The following is a 26,442-nucleotide window of genomic DNA, read 5'->3' as shown; positions in this document are numbered from 1 at the left end:
AGACAGAGAAACATGACTGGTGCTTTGTGGCTCTGTAGAATCCAAAAAAGGTCTAGAAAACAAGAGCCATAATATCAACACAATACAGATGGTGCAAACGAGGCTTCATTCATTTAACAAATGTTATTAAGTGCTTTGATGTGTCAAGCAACTGGTATCGTGGAGAATTATTTCGTATCTGAGAAGAGGCTTGGGATAATTCTAACAATAGTTAACATTTCTATTGTGGCTTAGTGTATACCGGGCACTGTTCTAAATACTTCAAATACATTAACTCATTTAATTCTTATAGGAACGCTCTAAAGGAGATACTGTTCTTATCATCCTCATTGTATAGATGAGGACATGGAGCCACTAAACTGCATTGTTAGAATGTGGCAGAGGTGGATTAGAGCTCAGGTAACCTGGCTCCTGAGGTTCTCCACACTATGCTGCTATTCAGCCACTATGCTATTTAGCCACTAAGGTGAGGGTGTGGCTTCAGATATGCAGCTTTTAAATACTTTTGTGATCATAGAGTGTTAGATGACATGGCTTTAAAGAATCAGTGGGTGTGTCCTTTATTCCACAAAGGATGTTATTCTTGAGTAGTAATAGGTTGATACTGCAGAGCCACTGGACCTCTTGAGCCCAAACACCTCTGGTGCATCAAGATGTAACTGATAATAAATAGTGATTTACAAATGAAGTCTGGAGAGAAAAGAAAGATACACTGGTTTGTATGTAACATCCCAACTTTACTCGATATATGCATAAAAAAATGACTGTCAGGATGTCCATCAAAATGTTACCAATAGTGGGATCACAGGTGACTTAAGAATTTTTCTTTGTGTTCAAAGTTTCCATAAAAACATATTTATTAGAATATATAACATATATATAATATGTGTATATGTAAATTCTTTTTTTAAAAGATTTTATTTATTCATTTATGATAGACAGAGAGAGAGAGAGAGAGAGAGAGAGGCAGAGACACAGGCAGAGGGAGAAGCAGGCTCCATGTCGGGAACCCGATGTGGGACTCGATCCCGGGACTCCAGGATTGTGCCCTGGGCCAAAGGCAGGTGTCAAACCACAGAACCACCCAGGGATCCCCTCTTTTTTATTTTAATAATAAGCTCATATTTCATCAAAGTGTCCTAGCTTGGAATAAAATAGTGACAACCTCAGAAGTGTCATTTATTTATTCATTAAGCAGATGTTCATTAAGCATTTACTCCATTTTAGGCACTAGGAAAGCACTCACATCCTGAAAAGTGTCCATTCATCCGCTGATTCATTGAGCAAATGTTCATTAAGCATTTACGCTGTTCTAGGCATGAGGAAGCCAGGCCCTTGTGGCATGTTTGGTCTGGCCATGCTGTGTGCCAGCCAGAGCAGTGCCACGAACTTCCCTTTTCTAGCGAGAAACCATCACAACACTGGCTGTGCTTTGTAGAAAAGAGTGATGTGGGAAGAGGTCAGCCACCCCTGCTCTGTTTCTGGAGAAGGTAGATTATGGACTGCAAGCCCCTGGCTGTGTATTCAGCTCTGGCATAGGAATCTGAGAATGTGATGCCAGAAAGTCTGCCTTCACATTTGTTTCTGAACCTAGGTGTTGGAGGTACTGAATGATGAGGGATTTCCTGAGTTCATCCTCTTGATTTCAAGATCTAGCAGATGGCAGGGTAAGAGAGACGGAATGCAGTGATGTACTAGGAATTCCTAATGGTCACAGAAATTCCAAACTGAAGGTTCTTGGCTCCCAATGTTCCTCCACGGATGCTGACAGCCAGGCGCTAAAGCCAATCAGTGGATTGGCTAAGGTTGAGGGAGAACACGATTTGTTTTTGTGGAGACTTTCTTCTCCCCTTCCTCTTTCTCTCTTTTCTGGATAAGAAGAGCAAAGAAGACTGCTCACACCATTCCAAGGGGTTTAGAAGAACATGGTTTCTCAAGGAAGTGCCCCTCTAGAAGACTCTGTACACCACATCCCTAATCTGTGTCATGTCTCAACTGACCTATAGATGACTTCAACTTGGAAGTGATGTGAGCTTGGGGCTGAATGCAGCATTTAGAGAAGAAGCATTTAGTTTCTGGGTATCTTCATTTCTGGTGTGCAGAGTGTTGCAGGGTCACTGTCTGGGGCCTTTGTTTGATGCATTATTAAAGTCAAATTTACTTTAGCCAAAGTGTACACTGAGGGTTTCATCATTGTAAATGCCACATACAACATGCTCATGTCTCTCTGTGAAACTTAGAACTGCGAGCGTGAACCAAAGGTTCTATGAGAAGGGTGCCTTCAGTCACACTCCCAGTTGAGCACGTAGCCCAGTGTGGGTGATCAGAGCAGTGAGAGCTATTAAGGCACATGTTTGGACTCCATGGGCATGGGCAGCAAGCCCAGTATGTTTCTTTTTGGGACTCTGTTTAGTTTGCTTCAAGATGGAATGGCTACCTCTCAACACACAAATCCAAGGAGCAGGCTGACGGATATCAACCTATTCAACTACTCCAAAGCGATGAGTTGGCAGAGGATTTTCTCAAGTTTTAGGATGGAAGCAGATTTCAGTTGCTAACCAAGAGTGCTCATGAATAAATTTACAGTACCTGATGCCATGTCCTATCTTCTTTTTAAAATAGGATCCTATCTTTGCCAATCAGGGCTAATGTGTGATGAAAGTGTAATGACGAAAAGAACAGGTATCCACAGCTCTAATCTTCTACTGGGGGTGGGGGATCCTCTACTGCACAAACCAGAGCATCTATATTTAATGGTCATACCCCTTTGGGATTTATATTAATATTTATCTGCTAGTATTTGGGTGTGCTGAGCTGAAAAAGAGGCACATCAGCCCTATTTTTGAGGTCCAAGGACCAGAACTTTTCCAGCTGTTAGGGGACCACCATCCAGCACTATGTTTACATGTCCCCTTCACCAGAGCATCTAATGTAACACAAACAATTGTAGTTTGACTAATTATCCATGGGAGTAAGGTGGTTTGGATCAAATTTGCTTTTCTTTCTCAAGACGAATGCAGCCAAATCCTGATTTAAGTCTATAATGACCCTTCCCTTACCAAACTGAGTGGGGAAAACCTTACAGTCTACACTTAAATACTTTCTGTTACAGCCAGAAGCCTCTAAGGCACTTGTCATCAAACAGTAAAACTTAAGTCAAATTTTGGATATACTGTGACTCTCAACCTCAAATAATGTCGCAAATGTTTGCCCATGTAAGCCTGAGAAAGATGACACAGCAAAACTTAGTGGTCTGTCTGGTTGTAATTGCGTATGTTGAATAAATATTTGATACATGAACAAAAATTTGGGTTGATTTTAATAAATTTTATGGAGTTACTTTTTAACCACTTCCAAGACTTAATTTTTAATCTACCTATAATCATAATTTTACAATTATTTTGGAAAGTTAAAAGCATACCAAGAGTGGAATACTATAACGAACCCCATGTGTTCATCATCTAACTTCAACAGGATCCATGGTTTGCTGGTCTTGTTTCATCTATCTGTTCACATGCGTTGTTTTGTTTGTCTGTGTGCTGGAGTCTTTCAAAGCAAACTTCCAGCATGTATCAACACTCTTAACTTCATTCTCAATAAGTCCTAATGTGGTCAAATAAAAACTGGCCAAATATCTCTGCTCTTATGTTTTGATAACATGTGTAAAAAGATATACAAATGGTGTAAGGACAATTTCAGGAGAGTTCTCTTAATAAGACAGGAAAAAGATGAAGTTTCTACTTCAATTTAGATAATACAAGAAATATATATCTGTATGTATGCACACATTGTATTTCAAAAAGAAACAAGGAAAAGCACATTTTATTCTTAAGGACTTAGCTTTCAACACTAAAAATATATGTGCTTTGCGATTTTTTGAGGGCAAAGATTTTTTTGTTCACGGTAGTTTATATTTTATGATAAATTACTAGTGAACTGAATATAATACAGCATGTGGTTTGTGAGCGCAGAAAACGAGGCAGATCACTTGGCGAACATTAATTGTGCAGAGACAGACCTCTCCAAGTGCAAGAAGCCGGGTTGATGAATTTCAAGAATATGAGGGCTCTTCAAAGCTTACCCAAATTTTTATTAGTCCTCATTGAGTCAAAATTAGACATGGGACTCATGAAGAATTAAAACTTTTTAAAGCTCCCAACCTGACACCTTGAAGTGCCAGTTTCCAGCCCTGAGAAAGTGCCATCACTAAGTTATAAACCGAGGAGAATGGAGGCTGTGATAAACGACCGTGGCTCTGCTGCTGGGTCTCCCTGACCTGGAGGACTCGGCTGGTGTCATAAAACACAAAGCGACAGATTAAGCAGTTTACCAACACCGTAAAAATCTCAAGAATAAATTCCCTTTAATCAAAAATCCTATATTGTAACTAGGCAGCTCGAGCCCTGAAACCACATTCATTTCCTTACAGGCCTGTGTCCATGAGCAGGAGCTTATCCACTCCCCGAAATGCCGGACATGATTATGTTCATACACTTTTACAATTTACATGTCCTAAGAAAAATACCCAGCTCTGGCTGATGGTGCGGGAGAATTTATTTTCACTAGGAAGGGAATGACCCATAACTCATGAATGGCAGCGCTTAAAGTGAGTTATGGAGGTTACTCTCCTGTGTGAGGAAATGGATTGGATTATCCTTCTGCCCAATTGTATGTTTGGTTATTAGCGCACCAGGTTCTTAATTATGTGCGGCTTTGCCTTTTTCCTTTTATAAAATAAATGTGGATAAAGGGAATGTCAACTAGAAGCATGGAGTGCCTAATTGGGGCTCTTAGGGGTGGCCAGAGAGAAGAAAAATAGAAACCTTCTTAAATGATTAAAAGGCAGGACTCTTAAATGTAATTTAAACACAGTATTCAAATTGATTAGCTCCACAGTTAATTTATAGTGCCCAGTACTGATATTCTGCAAATACATTGAAAATCACTCCTTTCCTGAATTGAAAATTTGCCATCTTTAATGTTACACTGGAAGTTAAGACATACCTACGTAAAGATTAAAGAACCGGCTTTTCTAACATGCAGATTTTATTGCATTGCTATGATAATGCTGCCATTTATTTTCAAGTACATATAAGTAGTTACTACTTATATGGAAAAGGAACTATGGGAAAATGATGTTTGATGATTATAAGCATGGTTATTGTTTGTTACTTTGTTATAGTCAGTTACAGAACAAAACATGTAGATCTCTTTGGACCTCCCAATGTGACAATCTACAAAATAAACTTTGATTTCTGTTGAGATAAGGATTCTGGTTGCTTAGTGAAAATATTTTATTCAGAAATTTAAAACATTAAAACATGGTTCTAAAAACATTTAATTGGTTCTATCCTTCTTGGGAGGCCAGGGCAGGGGCCGACGGGGGCAGGTGGTGGTGGTGGTGGTGGTGGTGGCAGGGTTGGGAGGGAGTATTCTAATTGTGCTTCTCAGATCTCTTTCCAGAATGAATTTTCCATCTCAAAAAATCAAGGACTTCTCTGAAAACAGCAGACAGCAGACAGCGCATTATCCTCAAGCTGGTGAATAGGATGGATTTTTCTCCCTAAACGTCCCTTCTGCTCTCTAGTTTGAATTATCAATAAAATGACTTGGCTTATCTCTGAAAATAACCTTGTTGACAACACAAATATGGACTTAAACACGCTACCTCCACATTTAAGATTTAAGAAGCCCCCAGTAAATGTCAGGGGGGTGTCAATGTGTTTGCTGTGATACTTGGTTATTATTAGTGTTTAACTGCAATCCCCCACCAGCGCCACGCCGCCAGCACCACCATAAATTTTAATGTGATCATGTGTTCTTCTCTTTTCATATCCAGTGAATTCTGCAGGATCATAATATTCCATATGAACCCTAGCTGAACCTTAGTGTGATATGAAGAAAAAACAAGATTTCTAGCAGCGATAGTTGTTCATCGTTTTATAGCTTTTTAAAAAACTGGACACTCGGCAACATGAATAATATTACCCTCAACTAAATCCACTCATTCAAATGAATCTCTTCTGAGCCCTTACAGGATGCAGGGCATGGTCCAAAGTGCTAATGAGTACATTTATGGGATAGTAAAGAACACTGACTCTTAAGGAAACCTTTTTTTCTCCCCCCTTGGAGAATCTGTCAGAACTCATACATCATTTATAAAACCGAAAAATGTCTCTGCAACCTTGGCACCACCACATACCTTTTATTTTACAGAATACAAACAAAAGCACAGTCGTTTTCTCTATCTGGTCTGCATTGTGAATATAAGGGATGTGTTCTTCACCTTTCATTACGTATGTGCTTAATGGAATATTTTTTCTACAAGCTTCCATAAATAAAGAGAATTTGCATAATTATTCTTGATCTGCAGGTTTTTCTTCTTTGTTTTAACCAGAAATAGTAACTGGCACTACATGCTGTATTTACCCAAGGAACTCAAAATATTTGGTAAATTTTAGCTACCTAAATATCTCTTTAGAAGCAAAGAATACTATTGAAGCTTTCATTTCAAAATTTGGGAACTTTAAGCCAGAGGCATGCAAAAAATTAATAAGTCATTAGTAGGGCTTCCAGTGAACTAGATTTCCACTGTTTTATATCAAATTGCCTATTCTTCAAAGCAGTTCATTCTTTTTTTCCCCGTAAAGGAACAAAACCGACTTGTTACCTAGACATGAGGTTGAATGCTTATGCAAAACACAATTCTGAGTCAATAAGTGTATTTTCCACGTTCAAAATGATTTTAGGGTTAAAGGTTTGGAAGCTAGTGTATTCACTGTTTGCTTGTCCTGTTGTACATGGTGTCATAATTTGCTCAGCAATGACACACAACTATTACCTTCTCACTCTGAGACAATAGGCTTAGAAAGATGCATATACCCACAGATGTAAGGCACACGGAGAGTGTTGTATTATTCCTAACAGCTCTGTGGGCAAGGCGGTCATAATACAATCCAACCTGATAAGGAGGGGCTTTTTTTGGACACACTGGCTTTGTTGGTGCCTCTTTTAAGAAAAGACTGTGGGAGTGTGTGCCTCATTATCTCTTGTCCTAGAAGAAAGAAGTACTTTCAGGGAAGGCTGGTAAGGTTTTTTTCCTTCTTTCCTGGCAACTGGCTGAGAAACTTTGCCTTGGAGCGCCATCTAGAGGAAAACAGCCTACGTGTGCCATGCTTTCTTGGCTTTGTGACTCAGACTGAGTGAATCCAGTGGTTGGTCTACGATAATATATTTTTTTAAATATTAAGACAAAATTTTGTTTCTAATTCAATACACGGAAATACGTATAACTAGAACGGGAATATAATCACTAATGTGAACAAAGCAGTGAAAGCCCTTACTAGTCTGGGGGTGCCTGAAGCACTAATGCCCATTCATGGAAATGGGTAAGTTATCGTTTTTGCTGTAAGCTGAGGTTGTATTCCAGAAATTAGAACTTGTGAGTAAATTAAATTCATTTTTTCTTCACTGATCGAGTAGTCTTTTTTCATCTCTGTGATTATTTTCTTAGTTTAAAAAATTCTCATTAACCAGGTTGCCCACAGTCAAGTCAAAGAGACTGCTTGTGTTAGGGACAAAAGTAGACATTTTCAACCTATTGTAAGCCTTAGTCAAGTTCAGCAAAATTTAATGAGCAGGAAATAATATCTTTTCCAGATGTGGTTTCTCAATTCAAGTGAGGGAGAAAAAATAACATTCACCAATGTATTCTTTTCCAAGTCAGGGTGGGAACTTTAACGGAGAATTCTCCTCTTTTAGAGCTAGCATTAATACAAAAACAAAACCCAAACCTTCTCATATAGGGCTACTCTTCAAGGTTGCTGAGCAGACTTGTAAAAATAACTATACCCTTGAAATACTCTGGCAGTATGAATACTGCCATTGTAGTAACAGCGTTTGAGAGCTCTGCTCTCTTCCAGTTCCTGAAAAGGATCACGATGGTCTGTGTTTTGGAAACATATACTGAAGAAAACTGGGTATATATTTCTTTTTACTCCTAAATGTCCTCCCTTACCTACTGCTCTTGCTAACTTGCCCCATCCCGACTATGTTAAGGCTTGTCATAGAAGTCTTTGACATCTCAACTTACACAAGGCCATTCCTCTTCCCCTTCATCGAACAAGGCTCCTACTGACTTATTTTTAGCAATTCACCATAAATCCATAGGTTCTCCCAAATAACAGGTTAATATTTCTTTATTGAACATCTTCTGTGAGCCAGACACATAAACTCTGCACACAGAAAATTATTCCTTGTCTACTGAGATCTGATAGGGAAAAGCAAGATGAAAGTGACTTTGTTTTTTTTTTTTAAACAATTTTGGCACTTGAACAATTAAGGCTAATAGTTCAAAGCATCTTCCTCCCTCTTTTGACTGGCCGACTGCTTTCATGGGGTTTGTGCCAGAAGGATAGGGTCAGTCCAGTTTTTCCAGGCCAATCAGCTTGCTCCTTAAGCAGCTGAGAACCCAGAACACAAGTCCTCCAGTATGTCTCCAGTGAAGACATCTTTTTATGCTATATGCACATTTGAGGTCAAGTTAACCTAACACACATCTGTTGAAAACCTACCAAGTGTACGATGGCACGCAAGTGCTAGTGAGGTCCTCAGTAAATAAGTGTTGGGCAAGCAAGTGAATGTTGTTGAAAGAATAAGAAATTATCTCTTTAGCCTCAAGCTGCTGACTCTATAGCTAAATGAGAGATCTGTGACTTAAGATACACAGCAGAAAGACAGACATGTACCAGACATAGTGCAGAGATAGAAGTAATTATTGATGCTTGTGGGGATAGGCAAGAATTTGGAGGGGGGCTGGCATTAGATCAATGCCTTCAAGGATGAATAAAATTTCCACAGGCAGAGAACGGGATAGAACATTTCATAAGGAAGGAGTAAAACAATATTTGTTCATTAGGCCAAAGGAAAAGGTCTATCACTTGGAGTTCCCTATTTTGGGTTTAAATTTTAGTGTGGGTGCAAAGATGTAAGGTATTTAGATTTATGTTAGAATATTTTAAAACTTGTGTTCTCTATTTTATGTAGTGAATGTGTTTATACATACAAATATACATGCACATTTGTGTACATACATCTGTGTACACACATATGTGGATGTATATAAAACCAAGAGGCCAGAGAAGCCAATATATTTGAGCTGGAAAACATTTTACTTGGTGACAGTTTAACAGTATAAGTGCAAATAAGGCCAAAACAAACCTTATTTCTTGCCAGTAAATGGAGAAGAAGAGAAGATTTTGTTGCAAATCTTTGCCACATTTGTATTTATTTATTTATTTATTTAGCTTTTAGTTTAAATTCCAAGGCTTACCTCTGGCCAGTGGCTCTAAATATCTCCAGAAACCAGGCTACCACCTTCCCTGGGCGCCAGCCCCCTAGAACAGAGACTTTAAGCCTAGGGTGACCTTAAACCCTAACAACATTTACTCTTACAACTTCCTTCCCTTGGCCTCCCTGGGCATCCTCATATGTAAGCACTGACTCAGGATTTTCACGTTCTTGTGGGTCATGTTCACATGCCCCTACCATGGCTTTCCACCAGCCTAGAGGGTTTTACCCAGTGATCTCTCTGTTCTGTTACTCACACCCATAACGTCTGCAAGAAGATGACTTTGAAAATCCAAACATTTCTTTTGTAAAAAGAACTGGTTTCACAAGATAATACACTGAGAAGAAGCTCAAGCAATCATTCCAAGACTACACCTGCTTCAGGGTGTCGGGTATTTTACAGCGTTAATGCTCAGAAATTGTTGTGAAATATATACTCCCATAACCAGGGAAGGTAGGTTCCAGGATAAAATAAATCACGTGGCAATTTGTCAGAGAAATGGAAATGTGAAGGAGAAGGCCTACAGGTTCATGCAAATGACAGATGACCTTCCACCACCACCGAACACACTTACTGTTAGCATTGCAAACATCAGTTGGCACACGTTGAAGGCATGTCTCCAGTTGTGGTACAGAACCATTCGATAGTTTTTCCTCACCGTCAAAAGCCACCTACACAGTGTCTGAAACGGGAAGGGAAAGACTGTATCAGGTGGCTGTATGTGTCTCCAGTGGGCTGTTATTCAACCGATGCCTCATGTCTGAGTAATCTTCACCACCCAAAGTCCTCCCACAAACCTCTCATGATTCTCACAGTAATCTCATGAGGTCTGCAGGTTGAGTGTCATCGTCCTCAAACTGCATTTGGGGATCCTGGCTACCACGTTGTCCCAGGTGCGCTCCTGGGATCACCCAAGACAGAACATCTTACCTCATAGTCAATTTTAAATTTCTGCACCATCCCCAGCTCCATGAACATGCGAAGGGCAGCTGTGATCATGGCGTCAACGTCAAGAGAGAAGTCGTCAAAATGTATGTCATCGATGGCAAGTTCTGACACCGGAGGGATGTTGGCTGCCTACAAAACGGAAGACATAAGTCAAGCCAAGTTCACCAGCTTTTTCCAAACCCCTCATCTCACTCTCCTTTCCTGCTTATCAGATGTGCCACATAAATCAAACCTGACCTGCATTTACACTCCGATACAGCTAAACTCTGAGCTGGAAATGTCTTTTGTTTCTGAACTGCAAATGCCCCAAGCAAATGAAGAGGGTGGGGGTGGGGGGAAAGGGAAGGTAATCTGAAGAAAAAATATACACCCTGGATCTAGTCTGCAGAATTTAGAATACAAAGCTGTCTAGTTTACTGAAACTGCACTCATACAATATATTCTGATACGTATTACAGAGCACTAAACCAAGAAACATCTGGGCAGCCAGCAGCTGTGAATTTTAATTGCTGCTGTTCAGAGGACATAGGAATACACCCCTTTGCCTTGTTTCTTGAATCCCTACATCCTGTAGCTGTGCACATGCACTTTGTTACACATGTGTTCTATATGTTCAGAAGGATGGAAGGGATCGGATAGCACATCTCTGGCCCCAAATGTTTTCTTAATACAATGAGATGTTTGGAGGATCAGCATAAGCATATGTTTCACTAAAAGAATAAATTTACAACATCGTTTCATTTCATTCTATATAAACATCACAACATAATTACAATACTGGTTGTGCATATTCAGGATTTTTAAAAAGATTTTATTTGTTTATTCATGAGAGACACACAGAGAGAGGCAGAGACATAGGCAGAGGGACAGAGGGAGAAGCAGGCTCCATGCAGGGAGTTCACGTGGGACTCGATCCCAGGACCCTGGGATCACGCCCTGAACCAAAGGCAGCCACTCAACCACTGTGCCACCGAGGTGCCCCATATTCAGGATTTTCAAAACACTCACTTTGGGCAGCTGTCCATCAGTTGCCCCACATAAACTTAAAGGGAAGAAAACAATTTTTGGGAAATCATTTTCATGCTGATCTCATTGGGTTTACCATATCCTTTGGGCCATTCTTGGTAAGGGAGTAATTTCTACCTTTCAGATCATTGGAGACATTCTGGATTCATTATTTCTGGTCTACTCACTGGGTGTAAATTACTCAAGGAGTAATCTTCGCCCTGGGACTATTTTGGCTGAGCAGTGAAATCTGACTCTGATCACCCTAAGCATTCTAGAAACCATATAAGCAATCCTTCCTTCCCAACTCCATGCTCCTCCATAAGAATTTGTATCTCTAGGCTAAAGTCTAAACACTGGTTATTCCTTATGACACAGAACAATGAACAAATATATAAATGCGGTACAGTTGTACGATAGGGATCTAGAACTTTTTCACCTTGTGTGGCTGAAATTCTGCACCCAATGGCCAACTCCTCATTCTCCTCTTCCTTTTTTTTTTTTTTTTTAAGATTATTTATTGGGATCCCTGGGTGGCGCAGCAGTTTAGCACCTGCCTTTGGCCCAGGGCGCGATCCTGGAGACCCGGGATCGAATCCCATATCGGGCTCCCGGTGCATGGAGCCTGCTTCTCCTTCTGCCTGTGTCTCTGCCTCTCTCTCTCTCTCTCTCTCTGTGTGACTATCATAAATAAATAAAAATTTTAAAAAAGATTATTTATTTATTTATTTATTTATTTATTTATTTATTTATTTATTCATGACAGACTCACAGAGAGAGAGAGGCAGAGACATAGGCAAGGCAGAGGGAGAAGCAGTCTGCATGCAGGGAGCCTAACTCGATGCTGGGTCTCCAGGATCACATCCTGGGCCGAAGGCAGTGCTAAACCACTGGGCCACCGGGGCTGCCCCTCATTCTCCTCTTCCCTTCGCCTCTGGCAACCACCCTTGTCCTTTCTGTCTCTATGAGTGTAATTACTTTAGAGATCTCATATAAGTGAAATCATGTAGTACTTGTGTGTTTGTAATGGGCTTATTTCACTTAGCATAATGTCCTCAAGATTCATTCGTGTTGGACCATATGACAGTATTGCCTTCTATTATAAGGCTGCATAATATTCCATCGTGTGTGTATGCCGTTGACCCTTGAACGACCCATGGGTTTGAGCTGTCGGGTCCATTTATATGCAGCTTCTTTTCAATAAATATGGCACAGGTCTATAAGTGTGTTTTCTCTTTCTTATGATTTTCTTAATGTTTTATGTTCTCTAGCTTACTTCATTGTAAGAATACTGTAACTACGGATGCCTGGGTGGCTCAGCGGTTAAGCATCTGCCTTTGGCCCAGGGCATGATTCCAGGATCCAGGATTGAGTCCCACATCCGGCTCCTCGCAGGGAGCCTGCTTCTCCCTCTGCCTATGTCTCTGCCTCTCTCTCTCTCTCTGTGTCTCTGATGAGTAAATAAATAAAATCTTAAAAAAAAAAAAGAATACTGTAACTAATATATACAATACACAAAATATGTGTTAATTGATTGTTTATGTTATTGTAAGGCTTCTGGTCAATAACAGGCTACAAGTAGTTACACTTTTGGTGATTCAAAAGTTTTATGCAGATTTTGGACTGCGTGGGGATTGGCACCCCTAACCCTCATGTTGTTCAAGGGTCAACCACAATACATTTTCTTTATCCATTCATCTGCTGATAGTTTAGTCTTTCTTTTAATCAGCTTATCTGTCAAGGAATCATTTTCACCTATTAGAGGCTTTAGGGTGTTAGAGTTTTTCCTCAGCTGTGTGGTCATCTTTGATTTTCAGATTATGTTTACAAGTCGGGCTCTATAGGTCCTGTTAAAGCTTCTGCAGCCTTCTCTGGAGGGGGAATCTCCCTGGCCTGGTTCCTTGGGAAAGCCGCCAAATGTGGGTATCTTTAGGGCTTTGCTCTTAGCTACTTAGATTCTCCAGAGAAGAATCTTGGGGGTTGAGCCTGCCTGGGAAGATGATGGGGGAAGTCCCTCAGCCTGGGTTTCTAGCTCTTCATTCAACCCGTTTGCAGCCTGTACTCCTACCTCAAGCTCTGTGCTGGTGTCTCCCACACCCGAAGAGCAGCTGTTACACACTCTTAAGCTACACACAGCTCCCAGTGTTTATGAAGTGGAGGTGTGAGGCAAAGATGTCACGTCTCTTAGATTCTCTGTTTTCCTGTACGTAGTCCTACCATCATCCCCACTTCCAAAGGTACTTAATTAGCCAGTTCTGGAGCTACCTGGGAGGGGCTTTGTGGTATAAATTTGTTTGCCTTGCAGCTTTTCCCATTGCTGGCTTATTTTGGCTTTTTCGGGTTTGCTAAATTACTTAATATTCATCCATCTGTTTTCTAGCTTTCAAAATTTTGTTATTGTTAAGTTCTCTCCCAATTTCTTTGTTTATGCCCTAAAAATTTTTTTCTTCATGGTGTTTTAGTGGGGCCTGAGGAAGGAACAAAAGAAAATGAGTCCGTTTACTCTACCATCGTTATCCAAAAATCACTGAAATTATGTTTACTAAATGATGCCTTAACTGATCAGCTTGGAGAACTCAGAGGTAAGCCAGTCTTTGGTTTTTCAGTCCCTTTGTTTCCTTGTGTGTGGGCCTGACCCCAGAACCCTAGAACAACTCTACTTCCACCACACGTTTCAGGTGTGGTGAAGTATCTGAATATCTGAGCTTGTAGTCTGTTCCAGTTCAAACCAAAATACAACTGGAAAACCACCTTCCAAGAGAGTAGAAGCCTCCTCTCAAAAGGCACAAGTGTTTCTGCTCTCAGAAGAGTCTGGTTCTGAGTTGGCAGAGGAAGTCCAACCCCCTCACAGCTGGTTTCCCAGGAGCTTATATGGCAGGGGAGGCTGTGCTGCTCTCCAGGTGGCCCCTGTCTTGTGGATTATTAATAGTGTAGTCTCTGATGCCATTATAAATCGTCTACTCTTCAAAGGCACTAAATTCACTTAATTATCTTAAAAATTAAAGAATATGGGTATTTTTTCATTATGAAATGTTAATGGAAAGGAAATAAGAACATTAGGTTGAAAAATGTAGGGTGACCTCTGGTTCACCAAGACCCATACTTATTGACCTTGTCTTTTTTCCCCTAATAGGTTGATTGATCCATGGTTAAATCATACCAGTCTATAGATCACCCCGAGCCCTGTCGTAAACCCTTGCTGGCACTTGTAGATGTAGAGAAAATCCCTGGCCTTTCAGAAATAGCCGGTTTCAGCTATTTTGAGAAGTATATATAGTTTTCATCCACATTCCTGGGCTCAAGAGAAGTTTCTGGAGGAAATTATGAAGAATTGAGAGTACTGTGTGTTCTGTGGAGGTGTGCATGGAGATCTTGTCTGCAGAAGATTTGGAAAGAGCCTTCTGTTGTCAAATTTCCTTGTTACAGAACTACAAGCTCGGCATATCTTCTGGTAAGTAGAGAATGGGACCACATCTTCCAAACCTATAATTACTCTAGACATAGTATATTAACAAAACAAATCAAAGTCAATTTCTCCAAGTGTCAGTCTTCAACTTTTAAATATTTATAAGGCACCATATCCCTAAATCAAAGAGGAGTGCTACAATCCAAAATAACTACTGAATTAATAGCCAGGAAATAACATTTGGATAAAAGAACCATTTACTTTACTACAGCAATAAATGAAAACACAGAATTATGAGTCCTGGAGCTAATTTGAATAATGTTCAAGAAGTGGGACTCTAGCTGGCTGGGAGTACCTGATATCCTTTGACCATTCCTCTTCTTTGTTTGGGTCTTAATAGTTAAGTGGTTATCAAAGGGAGTCATAAAACTGCCTCCTCTAAAATTGAAAAGGTAGCTTAACAAAGAGGCCATAAAATGTTAAAATACAATCCTGGATCCCCTGACACATGAATATTACATTTTGTGATGTTCAGAAAATGGGAAGAAACAACAAAGTGGGTGGTGGGTCCAGCCCAAGTCTCTCAAAGGCAAAATGACTTGTTGCCAATCCAGTCCACTCATTCACTAACCCCTTTGGACAAGAGCAGAAGTTGGGTGCTATAGGATCCTGGAATTAATGCTGACAGGAGACTAGGCTGTGGGGATGTGGAAGGGATTGCAAACTTCTTTATTTTGCCGCACTTTTATAGTTCTTACTACAGCCAGGCACTGTTCTAGTACCTTTTGCATGTTGACTCATTTGCTCCTCCTGAGGACAATAAGAGGTAGGGAACGTTTTTAATCCCATTTTACAGATGACGCAAGTAGGACAGATGATAGACAATCTGTTCAAATTCGCATAGTGGGCATTGGCAGAGACAGATCTGAACCCGGAGCATCTAGTTCCTGACCATTACACTGCCTCTAAAAATGGGCTAATGCCAAACCAAGGGGTCCCCTATCCCTGTTTTATGGAAGCTAACTTGGGTGCACCAGGGGTGGTGTTTGAGATTTAGGTCCAGATTACTATCCATCCATTTTTCATGATGAACAGCATGGATCCATTTGAGAGGACAATATTTTGGTCCTATAGGAATTCATTTGGGAAGTCTCTAAGCTCACAACTGCCTTTAGAATGGCCCCCAGTTGTTAGCTTTGTTTTGATTAGACGGAGCACAGAATCAGCTCAACCAGCTTTTTGTCAGAAACCTGGAAATGTTTCTCTAGACATTTGGGACACAGTTGAGAAATGCATAAAACATACACAGGCAATCAGATTTTAGAGGGACTAATAGTTCTAGAAGTAGCTAGTAGTTTAGATAGTATACAGTCACATTTCCAGTGGTGAAGAGTGACATTTTAACAAATTTCTCTTCTTGTTCAGGAAAAGAGGAAATGATTTCTTATTAATCCCAGGGCAATGTTGCTTTCCTAAATTGACTTTCAAACAGGAAGGTTGGGATATTTGGGAGCCCACAACATGTGAAACGTGTGAGGAAAGTACAAAATTCAAAGGAAAGACCGTCACAAAGCTCCAGGAACACACTGTTCAGCTGACGGAGAAGGTGCTGGCTGCCTAGCACATTTGTAGGAGAAACCCATTCGCTGGTCTACAAAGCACCACCAGAAGCCACAAAGGGCTGTGAAGCCAGCTGGGGGTCTGTGTAGCAGTGTTGTGAAGATCCGAGGCGTGTTCCTGGGGCCAGACATAAAAGAACGAGATGATCAAACACTGCGGCTCATGGGCTTAATTTATATGTGAGAACGGTACAATTTAGAACATAAGAGAGAATATAAACATCTAAGAATCGTCAAGAAATATTTTTAAAAGAAGAGTTAAAGGCCCTATCCTGTCTCAGATTAAAATATAAACATAGCATATTTTAACTTGTTTGTGTGATAAAACGTAGACTTTATCCCTTTGACTCAGTCAACACCATTTTTTGTCATGTAACTCCCTCTTCGAATACCTCTAAGTGTTCAACGTGGCCTGCTGAGTGAAGTATAATTCCCTAGCTCGGCATTCAGGGCTCACCGTAAACTTCGCCCTTCCAGTGTTCCCATCTTCCAGTTGTCTACGGAAGCATCAGGCTGGGCAGTTAGTCATCTCATCACTCCCTCTGTTTCAGGTTAGTCTACTCCCTGCCCATGCCCCCACCCCCACCCGGCCAGCCCCATAATGGGTTTGACTTCTTCCTTACCCTGTGCCAATTGAAATTCAAACCCCATCTTCTTTGCAAGTTCATTTCCATTCATTCATTTCTATCTCATTCTACAGTGATGTTTTCCTTCTCCGCAGTTATATAAATCACCGTAATATTTACAGTCACTTTATACTCTTGGGTTTTTCAAGTATACCCATTAGAGCAGGAAGCAGGTGCCTGAACTTGTGTGCATGTGAAGTGATTATTCGTGATTGGGGGGATGGGTCCATAGCTTTTTTCCAACTCCTCTGTGGTTTCACATGGATTCTGCAGCTTAACAAAGTGCAGGTGATCCTCACGCACATTCAAGGGCTGTTATGTACCTGCTGAGGCCTGTTTCCTCCCAGAATCTTGGTACACGTGACTACTTGAGCTTCACCTGAACAGGGGCAAAGCTTCCCGGTACACAGCTAATCAAGTCAAAGGGCATTTTATGTATTTGTCTTTTTTAAGTGCATAAAAGAAAGGAAGATTAGTAGTCAATAATCACTTGTTTGAAAAGTGAGGAGAGTTTAAAGAACTATGACTCCTGGGTACAGTACGTCCCTTTTCTTTCTAACCTTTAATTATTCTCAATTACTGTTTAATTCATGTTGGTTTTCTAGGCTTGAGGAGACCTATTACTTTGACTCTCTTGATAGGAGAATGGAACTTCTATCGTCTCTTGACATGTGATTTTCCAAAAATTTCATTGGAAGTTAAAAATCTTAGGGCCTTCCTTTTATTTCTGTTTGAGCTGTTCTAGTGAAACTATCTTAACTCTACCTGTTTCCTATTGATCTCAGGCACTGCCTTTGTCATCTTTCATGCAACAACCACTGTAAGCCTCAGGAGGTGCGATTCCCAGAGATTTTTCTTGTCATGGTGAGAAGGAAAAGTAAAGGAAACATCGGACTGACTGTTCCTTTTGAAACGTAGACATTTTCTTTTATGTGATGTCTTTTTAAGACTGACTCTTTTATATTTCGGATGTGCCCTTCTTATTTATATTTATCAATGAAACATAAATTCTTCACAGTAGCACTGAAAAACTTAAATACTGCATTTCAACAGAAACCAGTCATTTTTAAAGAGATTTTCTTTTTGTAGTATATAACATTTAAGATAAAATTAAAAGCAATAATATGTTTTTTTTTTAAAGGTATCAAATGTTTCTTCTTAAACACATGAAGGTATCCCAGGTCAACTGATGCAGTATTTGTTTATATATTTCCAGATTTTCTGTAGTCTATTCATAAAAGAAGATTGTTAAAAACTCAGAGTACAATATTAATCCATCTTGCACATTACAGCGGTCCTAAAGGTGGTGGATGAGGTGAAAGAGAATTAGCACTAAGAGATGATGTTGTGTTAAATCTTTAATTTAAAATTAGGCCAATGGTCCCTGTGTGACGTGAGCACTATGAAGTAATTTTTTCTTTTAAAAAATGTTTGTTAGAAAAGTTCGCTGCTTTCTTATTAAAGTCTAGACAATAGGGTATATCAAAGTGTTGTTTTGTTGTTGCCAGAGGTAGTGGTACATACATAACCTGCTTTGTTCCAAAAAATGTTTAATGTGGATTTTTTTTAAAGATTCTTTATTTATTCATTCAGAGAGAGTGCGAGAGAGAGGCAGAGACACAGGCAGAGGGAGAAACAGGCTCCACGCAAAGAGCCCGACGTGGGACTCGATCCAGAATCTCCAGGATCTCCAGGATCACGCCCTGGGCTGCAGGCGGCGCTAAACCGCTGCGCCACCGGGGCTGCCCGGATTTTTAAAATCCATGCAATAACACGGAATAAAAGAAAATAAAGAGTCCAGAAAGAGAAATCAAAGAAAAACCAAGGATAGGAATATAAATCATGATCAGAAGTGTAGTTACTAGACAAAATGCATGTCGTAGCGTCAAGACATTTGTAGGAGAGCCAGAAATTCATCTGTAAGCTAATCCTGTATGTTAGATAATTTAGAGTTCATAAGATTTTTTTTTTTAAAGGGCTAAGGAAACCCATAGAGACACAGCTGTGCTATCTCTGGGTCTACAGAGAAATGTCTCTTGTGGTTTTTAGGGAAAATTTTCCCAAGCCAGTAATTCTCAAGGTGTGAACTCCAGACCAGCTATATCACCACCTGAGAACTTGTTAGAAATGCAAATTCCGAATCCGAAAACTCCATTTATGTTTAACAAGCCCTCCAGGTGATTCTGACGCTCGCTAAGAACCATTGTTGTAAACAGGATCCCTTCAATAAGCACAGCAGTGAATTGTTCAGAGCTGGGGCGGCTTTGGTTGGTGTGCAAATTTGGGGGATGGAAGGCAGAGTATAAGGGGCTCCCGGATGGAAGTGAGAAGCCACTGATTGATGAGGGTTTGCTATGCAATTTTTTTTTTTTAAAGATTTTTATGTATTTATTCTGGGAGACATAGAGGCAGAGACACAGGCAGAGACACAGGCAGAGAGGGGCGGGCTCCCTGCGGGGAGCCGGATGCGGGGAGTCTATCCCAGGACCCCAGGATCACACCCTGAGCTGAAGGCAGCTGCTCAACCACCGAGACAGGCGCCCCCTTGCCATTCAATTCGTTTGACCTTTTCTATGTCTGAACATGTTCATAAGAAAATGTGGGGGGAAAATACTGCCGACAACTGAAAAACATCAACCTCACAATACAGTCCTCCGAGAAACAGGTTTGGCTCTCAAGGGGTTTGTACACTGATGTTTCTAACACGCGTGGTTTAAATTCTAATAACTGGTTTTTTGAGGCTACTTATTAAATGTACCTGTAGCTGTCCAGAACCCTCTGCCAACAGATAGGGGCTCTAGTCCTACCCCCACCTCCTTGCTAGGTGGCCGCGGGCCAGAAGCCGAGGGAAGCCCGAGACGGAGCCTCTCCATGGACACAGGGATATACCAGGTTGTGCGGCCTCCATGAGGAGTAATGAGATGGTGCCGCGGGGTCCCCTGTGGGGTCACAGCCACAGTGCTCGGAGTAGGAAATACTGCCTCCGGTGCCTACGCAGCCACGGCTGCTGGCCTGCCGTTGCTATACTTGCTAGTAATTTCTGTGCTGGTGGAAGCCTCAGCGAGGGAAGGAGTGGAGGAGTTTCAGAGACTAGGCCCAGGAGCCGACTCTCCGAATCCCCTTAGGGGACCCCCCCGAATTTAATCCCGTTTCATTCAACATGCCGGTACTGGGTGCCCAGCCCTGAGACAGGCACGGCACTGCCCTACGGATATGTTCCTGAAATCGATAGGGTTCCTGTGCTCACGTCGGGGAACACAACGAGGCCAACAGGCAAGGACAGTACGGTGTGGGAAGGGCTGAGAGGGGGGAACACGGGGCACCGTCAGAATCCCTGGGACAGTTTGATGAAGGGGGTCTAGTTTAGCATCGCTGCCTTCATTCTAAATCGTTGATAAACTTCAGCTTTAGAAAGCCTACGAGGGGATCCCTGGGTGGCTCAGCGGTTGAGCGCCTGCCTTTGACCCAGGGTGTGATCCTGGAGACCCAGGATCGAGTCCCACGTCAGGCTCCCTGCTTGGAGCCTGCTTCTCCCTCTGCCTCTGCCTGTGTCTCTGTCTCTCTCTCTCTCTGTCTTGTGTCTCTCATGAATAAATAAATAAAATCTTAAAAAAAAAGAAAGCCTATTTGGAATAATCTAAAATGTTGAAAATAGTTACTATGATGAAAAGTTCTGCGAGGTCACAAAGCTTGTATTGAAACCTAAGAAAAGATGCAGACCCCGTTCCTGAGACGCTCATCTAGCAGGGAGAAAGAGGAGCAAACAGAATGGCTCGTGACAAGTTGGAAGCACCAAGTTCAGAGGCAACAAGGGGAGGGGCGTGTACAGGAGGCCAAGAGACACAGCTGAGGACAGGAGTCCGAGCTCACCAGCAGCATTAGAAATCACGGCCTCCTGCAGGCAGAGAACAGTACGTGCTGGGTAGAGGGCCCCTCTCATCTGCAGATGGCACCGTACCAGGAGACACGGGCCTCCGGGGCCCCGGGCTGATGAGAAGGCCCTGATTCAGGACTTGCCCTAATCGGCCTTTAGAGCCTGTGACGCAGCAGCGGGCCCGGCTCCCATCTGCGGTCCTGGAGCACAGCCCAGAAGGTGGCTGGCCTGCAATTCTAGGACTGACTCCCCTCAGGGTCCGTGCCAGCCCGCTCCCTTGTCCCTGGGCAGTAATCTGTCTCTGTCCTCTGTGGCCAGAGCTCCCAGCAGCTGACCTTCAAAGCTCTGGTCACAGTTTTTGTTGGGCCAGGTGACAGACTGGGGACTCTTTTCTAATGGAAACACAATGTCTTTGTTCTTCCCTTGCTGTGTGCTCCCAGCAGCAAACCTTTCCTTCCTTCTCTGGGAATATATGAAGATCAAGCAGCCCTCTAAGGCCTCTGGGAAAAGGACTGTTCTCTGTTGACTGGGGCTCTGAGTCAGTGGACCACCGGGATCTATTTTGAAAGAATCAAAGGAGCTCCTGGGGGAGATGAGAGAAGGTGAAGGACCTCATAGAGGTCACAGAATAGGGTAAGGGAGGAAGGAGAGAGTCTTTGGGAGCATAGCAGCTGGTCCCGGTGCGTCTACCTAGGAAGTAGATGCACCTAGCAGACGACCACCATGGAAGCTTTGTTTGAGCTCCCAGGAGCCACATGGTTGCTGAATCAGGATCCATGCATGGACTGTCCTGCCTTCGCTCAAGTGGATACCTCCCAGAGTTTGCACTCAGGGACTCACCAGCTACTTGTCCCATGGGAGACTGCTGAAGACTTTAGCTTCTCAGTGTTGGCACCTCATCTACTGACCACTCACTGGGAGTGACACTTGTCTGCGCAACAACACCTCTGCTACATCCTCAGACACATAATACCTAAGGACACCGATAAAGCCAAGAAAGAGGGGTAGGGGTAGGGTCCCAGGTACCTGCAGGAGTGCTGGTAGGGGAGCTCTGCTCACCTGAACTTGGGTGGGAAGCTAGATGATGACATTCCTGCATCATCAGTAACATGTTATGTTATTACTTGTTAAAGGCCTGCTACAGGAAGGTAGGGATTGTGTCTGCCTTGTTTACTTTTGTGTCCTAAGTGCCCAGTACAATTTCACAGGCCTGTGCCTGGCACCTGGAAGACACTCACTAAATATTCACTGAATGGGTAAATGAAGACCTGATCATCTCACTGCAAGTTATTTTACTAGTTCTCCCCAAGCCATGCCACAACAGCCTCTAGTGGATTTTTGAGCTTGTGGAACTTTTTGCCGATCACCTCTGTGAATCCTTCATCGTATAGACATACACATGTGCGGAAATCCAAGTTCAGGTAAAATAAGTGAGTCAAGTAGCCTTCTAATTTTGAGTGAACCTAATGCACTCTCCAGGTATACATCATGGGGCTCCTACTTATAGTAGGAGACACACAGAGGGACCTGCGAACCTGTGGCCCCAGTCTCCAGGCTCCAATCTGAGCTCATCAGCCATGGCTCAGAGTAGCCAGAGAGCCTGCTTCATCTATCCAAGAAGGAGATAAGTCCTTGCAGTGGATGTGTGAGTGCAACATGGTGACCCCATGAGGTTACCATGAACTTCTTCCCATGTCCTAGTAGTGGGGATGGAGGGTATCTGCAGTCAGTCAAGGTTGGGTTGATCTCATTAGCCTTTAAAGTTTAGAGGTGGAAAAAAAATAAAGTTTAGAGGTGTGAGATATGAATACCCTAAAGCAGGTGCTGTCCATCCAGCATGGTCTTTCAAGCCCAAGAAATTGCTGCCTTTCATCTCGGCCCCGCTAGAACCACCATTGCTTTTGTATACCGCTTCTCTGATTCATATACTTGGTTGGACCTTAATACCCTCTTGCTCACCTCAGTCTCAAGTTGCTGCACTGTGAGTGCTTCCTGAGTCTTTGCTGCCCTTCTCTGCTGCAGTATCACCCAAGAGAGGGAAGGCACAGCCACTGATGCTGCTTGCACACTCCGTGGTACCTTATAGGACACATAACAGGGACTCTACTATAGTGTAATGAGTGAAGATACACTCTACACTCACTGGCAGTTTACCCAGGTCCCTAAGTCCACCTGTTGAATCCTCAAGGAGAAATAGGAAATTACACAACATTACAAGAGGTTTTGTAATCTATATCAAAAAATACAGATTTAATCAACATCGTTTCCACTTCAAAGAAAAGGACACTTCAAAATCAGCTTCTTATAGCTTAAATACCATCTACTCCAACCAGTAGCCACTCTATATTAGTTTTAGAACAATCTAGGCATCTTAGAAAATAAAACAATGCACCCAACATGATTAACTTCTGCTATTAGCCTTGGCATGCTGTAATTTGTTTCAAAGGTTTGGATTTAGTGAGCAGGCTTAGATGTTGATTTCACAAATAGAAACTTGAAAAAGACTGTCAGAAATTCCGGACTTTTGGCGGGAATAATGCAAAGAAAGAACTGCAACTTTATGCACAAATATGACCTCAACATGGGTTGAATGGATAATTGCCTTCATGCCAGGATTGGCGGGGGAGAGGGGGCTAGAAGATCTTCAATTCCATGTGAACTCTCTCTTTTGTCTGCCTGAAATATCACCACTAGGTGATATTTTCAGAATGAGGCTGTCTGGGACGTCAGCCTCTGGGGATGGGCCAGGGTTTAGAAACCAGTAATAGGGACCAGGTGGGGGCGGTTCTGCACTTTGTCAACAAACCACTAAAGACAAAGGAATATCATGGTCCCTTGTTTCTGTAGTTTGAAATTACAGGCTTATCCAAGAATTTCCACTCATAAGAATTTACAGGAACAAGCAAACACTAATGCTGAACCATTTCACCTAAGGGACAGAAGACACCAAGGAACGTGGAGCCTGGAGACCTATGAATGGTAGAGAAGGATAATGCTGGGGGGTCGAAGAGAACTGGAATCTCAACTTCCTCTCTTTATGGTTTTGGTAGAAGTCCATGTGCCCCTGCCTTGTGTGTGCTGGGATGATGGGTCCCAATGCTCTCTTACAAAGTTCCACACCCCACCATGAGAACAGAGCCAGGACCGGGCAAAACTTGAATGCTAGGGTCAAAATCAGAACCTAATGGCAAGAGTGGGCCATACCGGCAGTGAAGAGGAGGGTGTGAGTCAGTGACCAGGAGATGTTTGGGTTTTCCACTTACGTTACAGGCCTGATCCTATTCTCTTCCCCTGCTCCATACTCTGAATTCCATACTCTTCTTGGCCTGCTAGTTGGGGTTAGGAATCCAAGCTGTTACCAGGGACATATGTGGGTGACCACTCAATCATCACTTTCCAGTGAGCCGATCAGAATATAAATATTCATGTATTCAGTAGAAACTATTTCCCGTCCGGTGCATTTAGAAGTACAGCAGAGCCTCGTTGTCACCCCTGACACTAAGCATTTCTCTGCTGTTGCCTCAGGTTGTAGTTGGGTCACTTTGTGGAGAAAAATAAACTCAACTTTCCACATGTTTCTCCTGGTTCCTCTATGCAGCTAGATAAAAATTTATATACTTTTACTTATAGATCCAGTAAATATTTATATTGGTTGTGCTTCAATAAAACCACATGAAGCATTCTAAAAGAAGTTTCTACTCTTAGGGGTGCATAAAGCAATCACCTGCAATAAAGAGGCAATCTGTCAAGTGAGGAAACCGGGGTGCGGGGCTGATTCCTCAGCCACAATTCCCTGTCTTGACTCGTACTTGGGTTTATTCTCAGATGGATGGAGGTGCTCCTGAGAGCACACTCACATGTACATCCATGCACACAGTGTCATGCACACGCATGTACACACGCACTTTATTTTTAATGCTTTTTGACTTCTGTCAGATATTTTATTAGTCCTTTGTGTCCCACCTTTCTGTCAGACTGTCCTCCCACACTGATGAACATTTTCATTTTGCCCAACTGTGTTGGTGCTGTGCACTGCTACCTGACTCAAGCTTAATGTGCTGGATAGGACAACAAATATTTTGGAAGTGATATTATATTTAGACACCCACATATAAGGGTCAGTGAAAATATTTGTAGATTTAACATTAATATTTTTAATTTAAACAATTAAGATCTCAACCATGTGTGAACAGGTTGGCTATTTTTGTTTGTTTCTAGCAGCAAACGTATTAGAAGAATATTTTATCACCATGATGCAATTTTGAGATGTACTGTGTACCAAGCATCATGCAAAGTGTTTTTTATAGTATCTCATTTAATCCTCTAACAACTTGATAGGTAATGTTCTATTAGTTATCCCAACTTAGCCCCTACCTAGCATGAATGAGGAAACTGAAGTTAAGAACGTAAGTAACAAAAAAAAAAAAAAAAAAAAAAAGAACGTAAGTAACTTCCCCAAGGTTACCTAACTAGAAAATTGCTGGATGTGCCCCCCGTCTCCTCTGTTTGTAATCATTACCCTATGCCATCCTCACAGTCATCTGAGCGCTCTCCTAGCTTACATTCACAGTGACGTTGCCATGGCATTCTTAACTCCAGATGTTCTCGTCTGTGCAGTATGTATGTATGTATTTATCTCTGTAAGCCTGTCTCTCGTCATTTATAAGTTCCATAAGGAAAAGATTAAGAGTCTCGAATGCCAGCAATTCTTATAGGCCAGTTCTTCTTTCATGGCTAGTACTTAGCAAAGGTGGGTTGGTGGTATGCCCGCATCCTGTCTAGGGCCAATGGGTATGTCTTTGAATCTGAGTTTCATCACTTCCTGGAGCTCTGGGCTTGGGCATTTACTTCTTCTGAAAAAGGAATGTAAAAATAACTCTCAGAGTCATTAAAAGTGTTAAGTGGGATAAAACTAAAACGCTTAGCACAGTGCCAGGCTCACAGTAGGCCCTCGGTATATGGCGGTGTAGAGCCCGCTGGGGCCGCCACAGCAAGTACCACAGACTGGGCAACTTAAACACTAGAAATACTTCCTCGCAGTACCAGGGGCCGCGAGCCCGACAGTGAGGTGTTGGCAAGTTTGGTTTCTCCTGTGCCTCTTTCCTTGGCTTGCACATGGCCTTTCCTCAGTATGTGGGCATCCCTTACGCCTCTTCCTTTTCTTTAAGGACACCAGTCATTTTGGATTGGGGTTCCCCTTATGATCTATCTCACTTAGCCCGAGTCACTTTTTAAAGGCCCTGTCTCTAAACACGGTCACATTCTAATGTACTGAGTTGGGTTTCTTTCTTTTTTTCAAAAGATTTTATTTTTTTATGTATTTGCGAGAGAGAAAGTGAGTAAGAGAGAGAGAGATTGCAAAGGCTGGAGGTGCGGTGCAGAGCCCCCCCCTCCCCGCCCCGCTCCCGCCCCTCCCCCCCCCCCCCCCACCAGCTGGGAGCCTGGTGTGGGCTCAATCCTGGGACACTGGGATCCTGATCTGAGCCAAAGGCAGATCTTCAGGGACTGAGCCACCCAGGAGCCCTTGGCTTGGGTTTCAACATACTTATTTCAGGGGGGGAGGGTTGGGTAGGGGGTGGAGGGGACACAATTCCCTTCACAATAGATGATTATCA

The 26,442-nt window shown here is 42.2% G+C and overlaps 1 protein-coding gene and 2 long non-coding RNA genes across 10 annotated transcripts in view; 2 read left to right on the top strand and 1 right to left on the bottom strand.

Moving 5' to 3' along the window:
- Positions 1–26,442, bottom strand: part of PDE11A (phosphodiesterase 11A) — a 405,439-nt gene that overhangs the window by 80,862 nt on the left and 298,135 nt on the right. For all 8 annotated transcript variants that reach the window (XR_012023877.1, XR_012023878.1, XM_072811251.1 and 5 more), the window contains 2 exons: positions 10,280–10,426; positions 9,924–10,031 (listed from right to left, as the gene is read on the bottom strand). Coding sequence is in view for 6 of the 8 variants with exons in the window: in XM_072811251.1 (XP_072667352.1) it covers positions 9,924–10,031; positions 10,280–10,426 (255 nt within the window). In the remaining 2 variants the exon portion in view is untranslated. The remainder of the gene's footprint in view (positions 1–9,923; positions 10,032–10,279; positions 10,427–26,442) is intronic.
- Positions 1,208–6,356, top strand: LOC140624415 (uncharacterized). Its single transcript, XR_012023897.1, has 2 exons — positions 1,208–2,682; positions 5,452–6,356. It is a non-coding gene; the product is annotated as an uncharacterized lncRNA (long non-coding RNA).
- On the top strand, positions 13,392–25,587 carry LOC140624272 (uncharacterized). Its single transcript, XR_012023763.1, has 4 exons — positions 13,392–13,539; positions 13,765–13,884; positions 14,436–14,753; positions 18,547–25,587. It is a non-coding gene; the product is annotated as an uncharacterized lncRNA (long non-coding RNA).

This window comes from Canis lupus, chromosome 34, assembly GCF_048164855.1.
Source record: "Canis lupus baileyi chromosome 34, mCanLup2.hap1, whole genome shotgun sequence".
Lineage (NCBI taxonomy): Eukaryota > Metazoa > Chordata > Mammalia > Carnivora > Canidae > Canis > Canis lupus.
The sequence above is the reverse complement of the archived record's forward strand: the minus strand, read 5'-3'. Positions and strand labels throughout refer to the sequence as shown.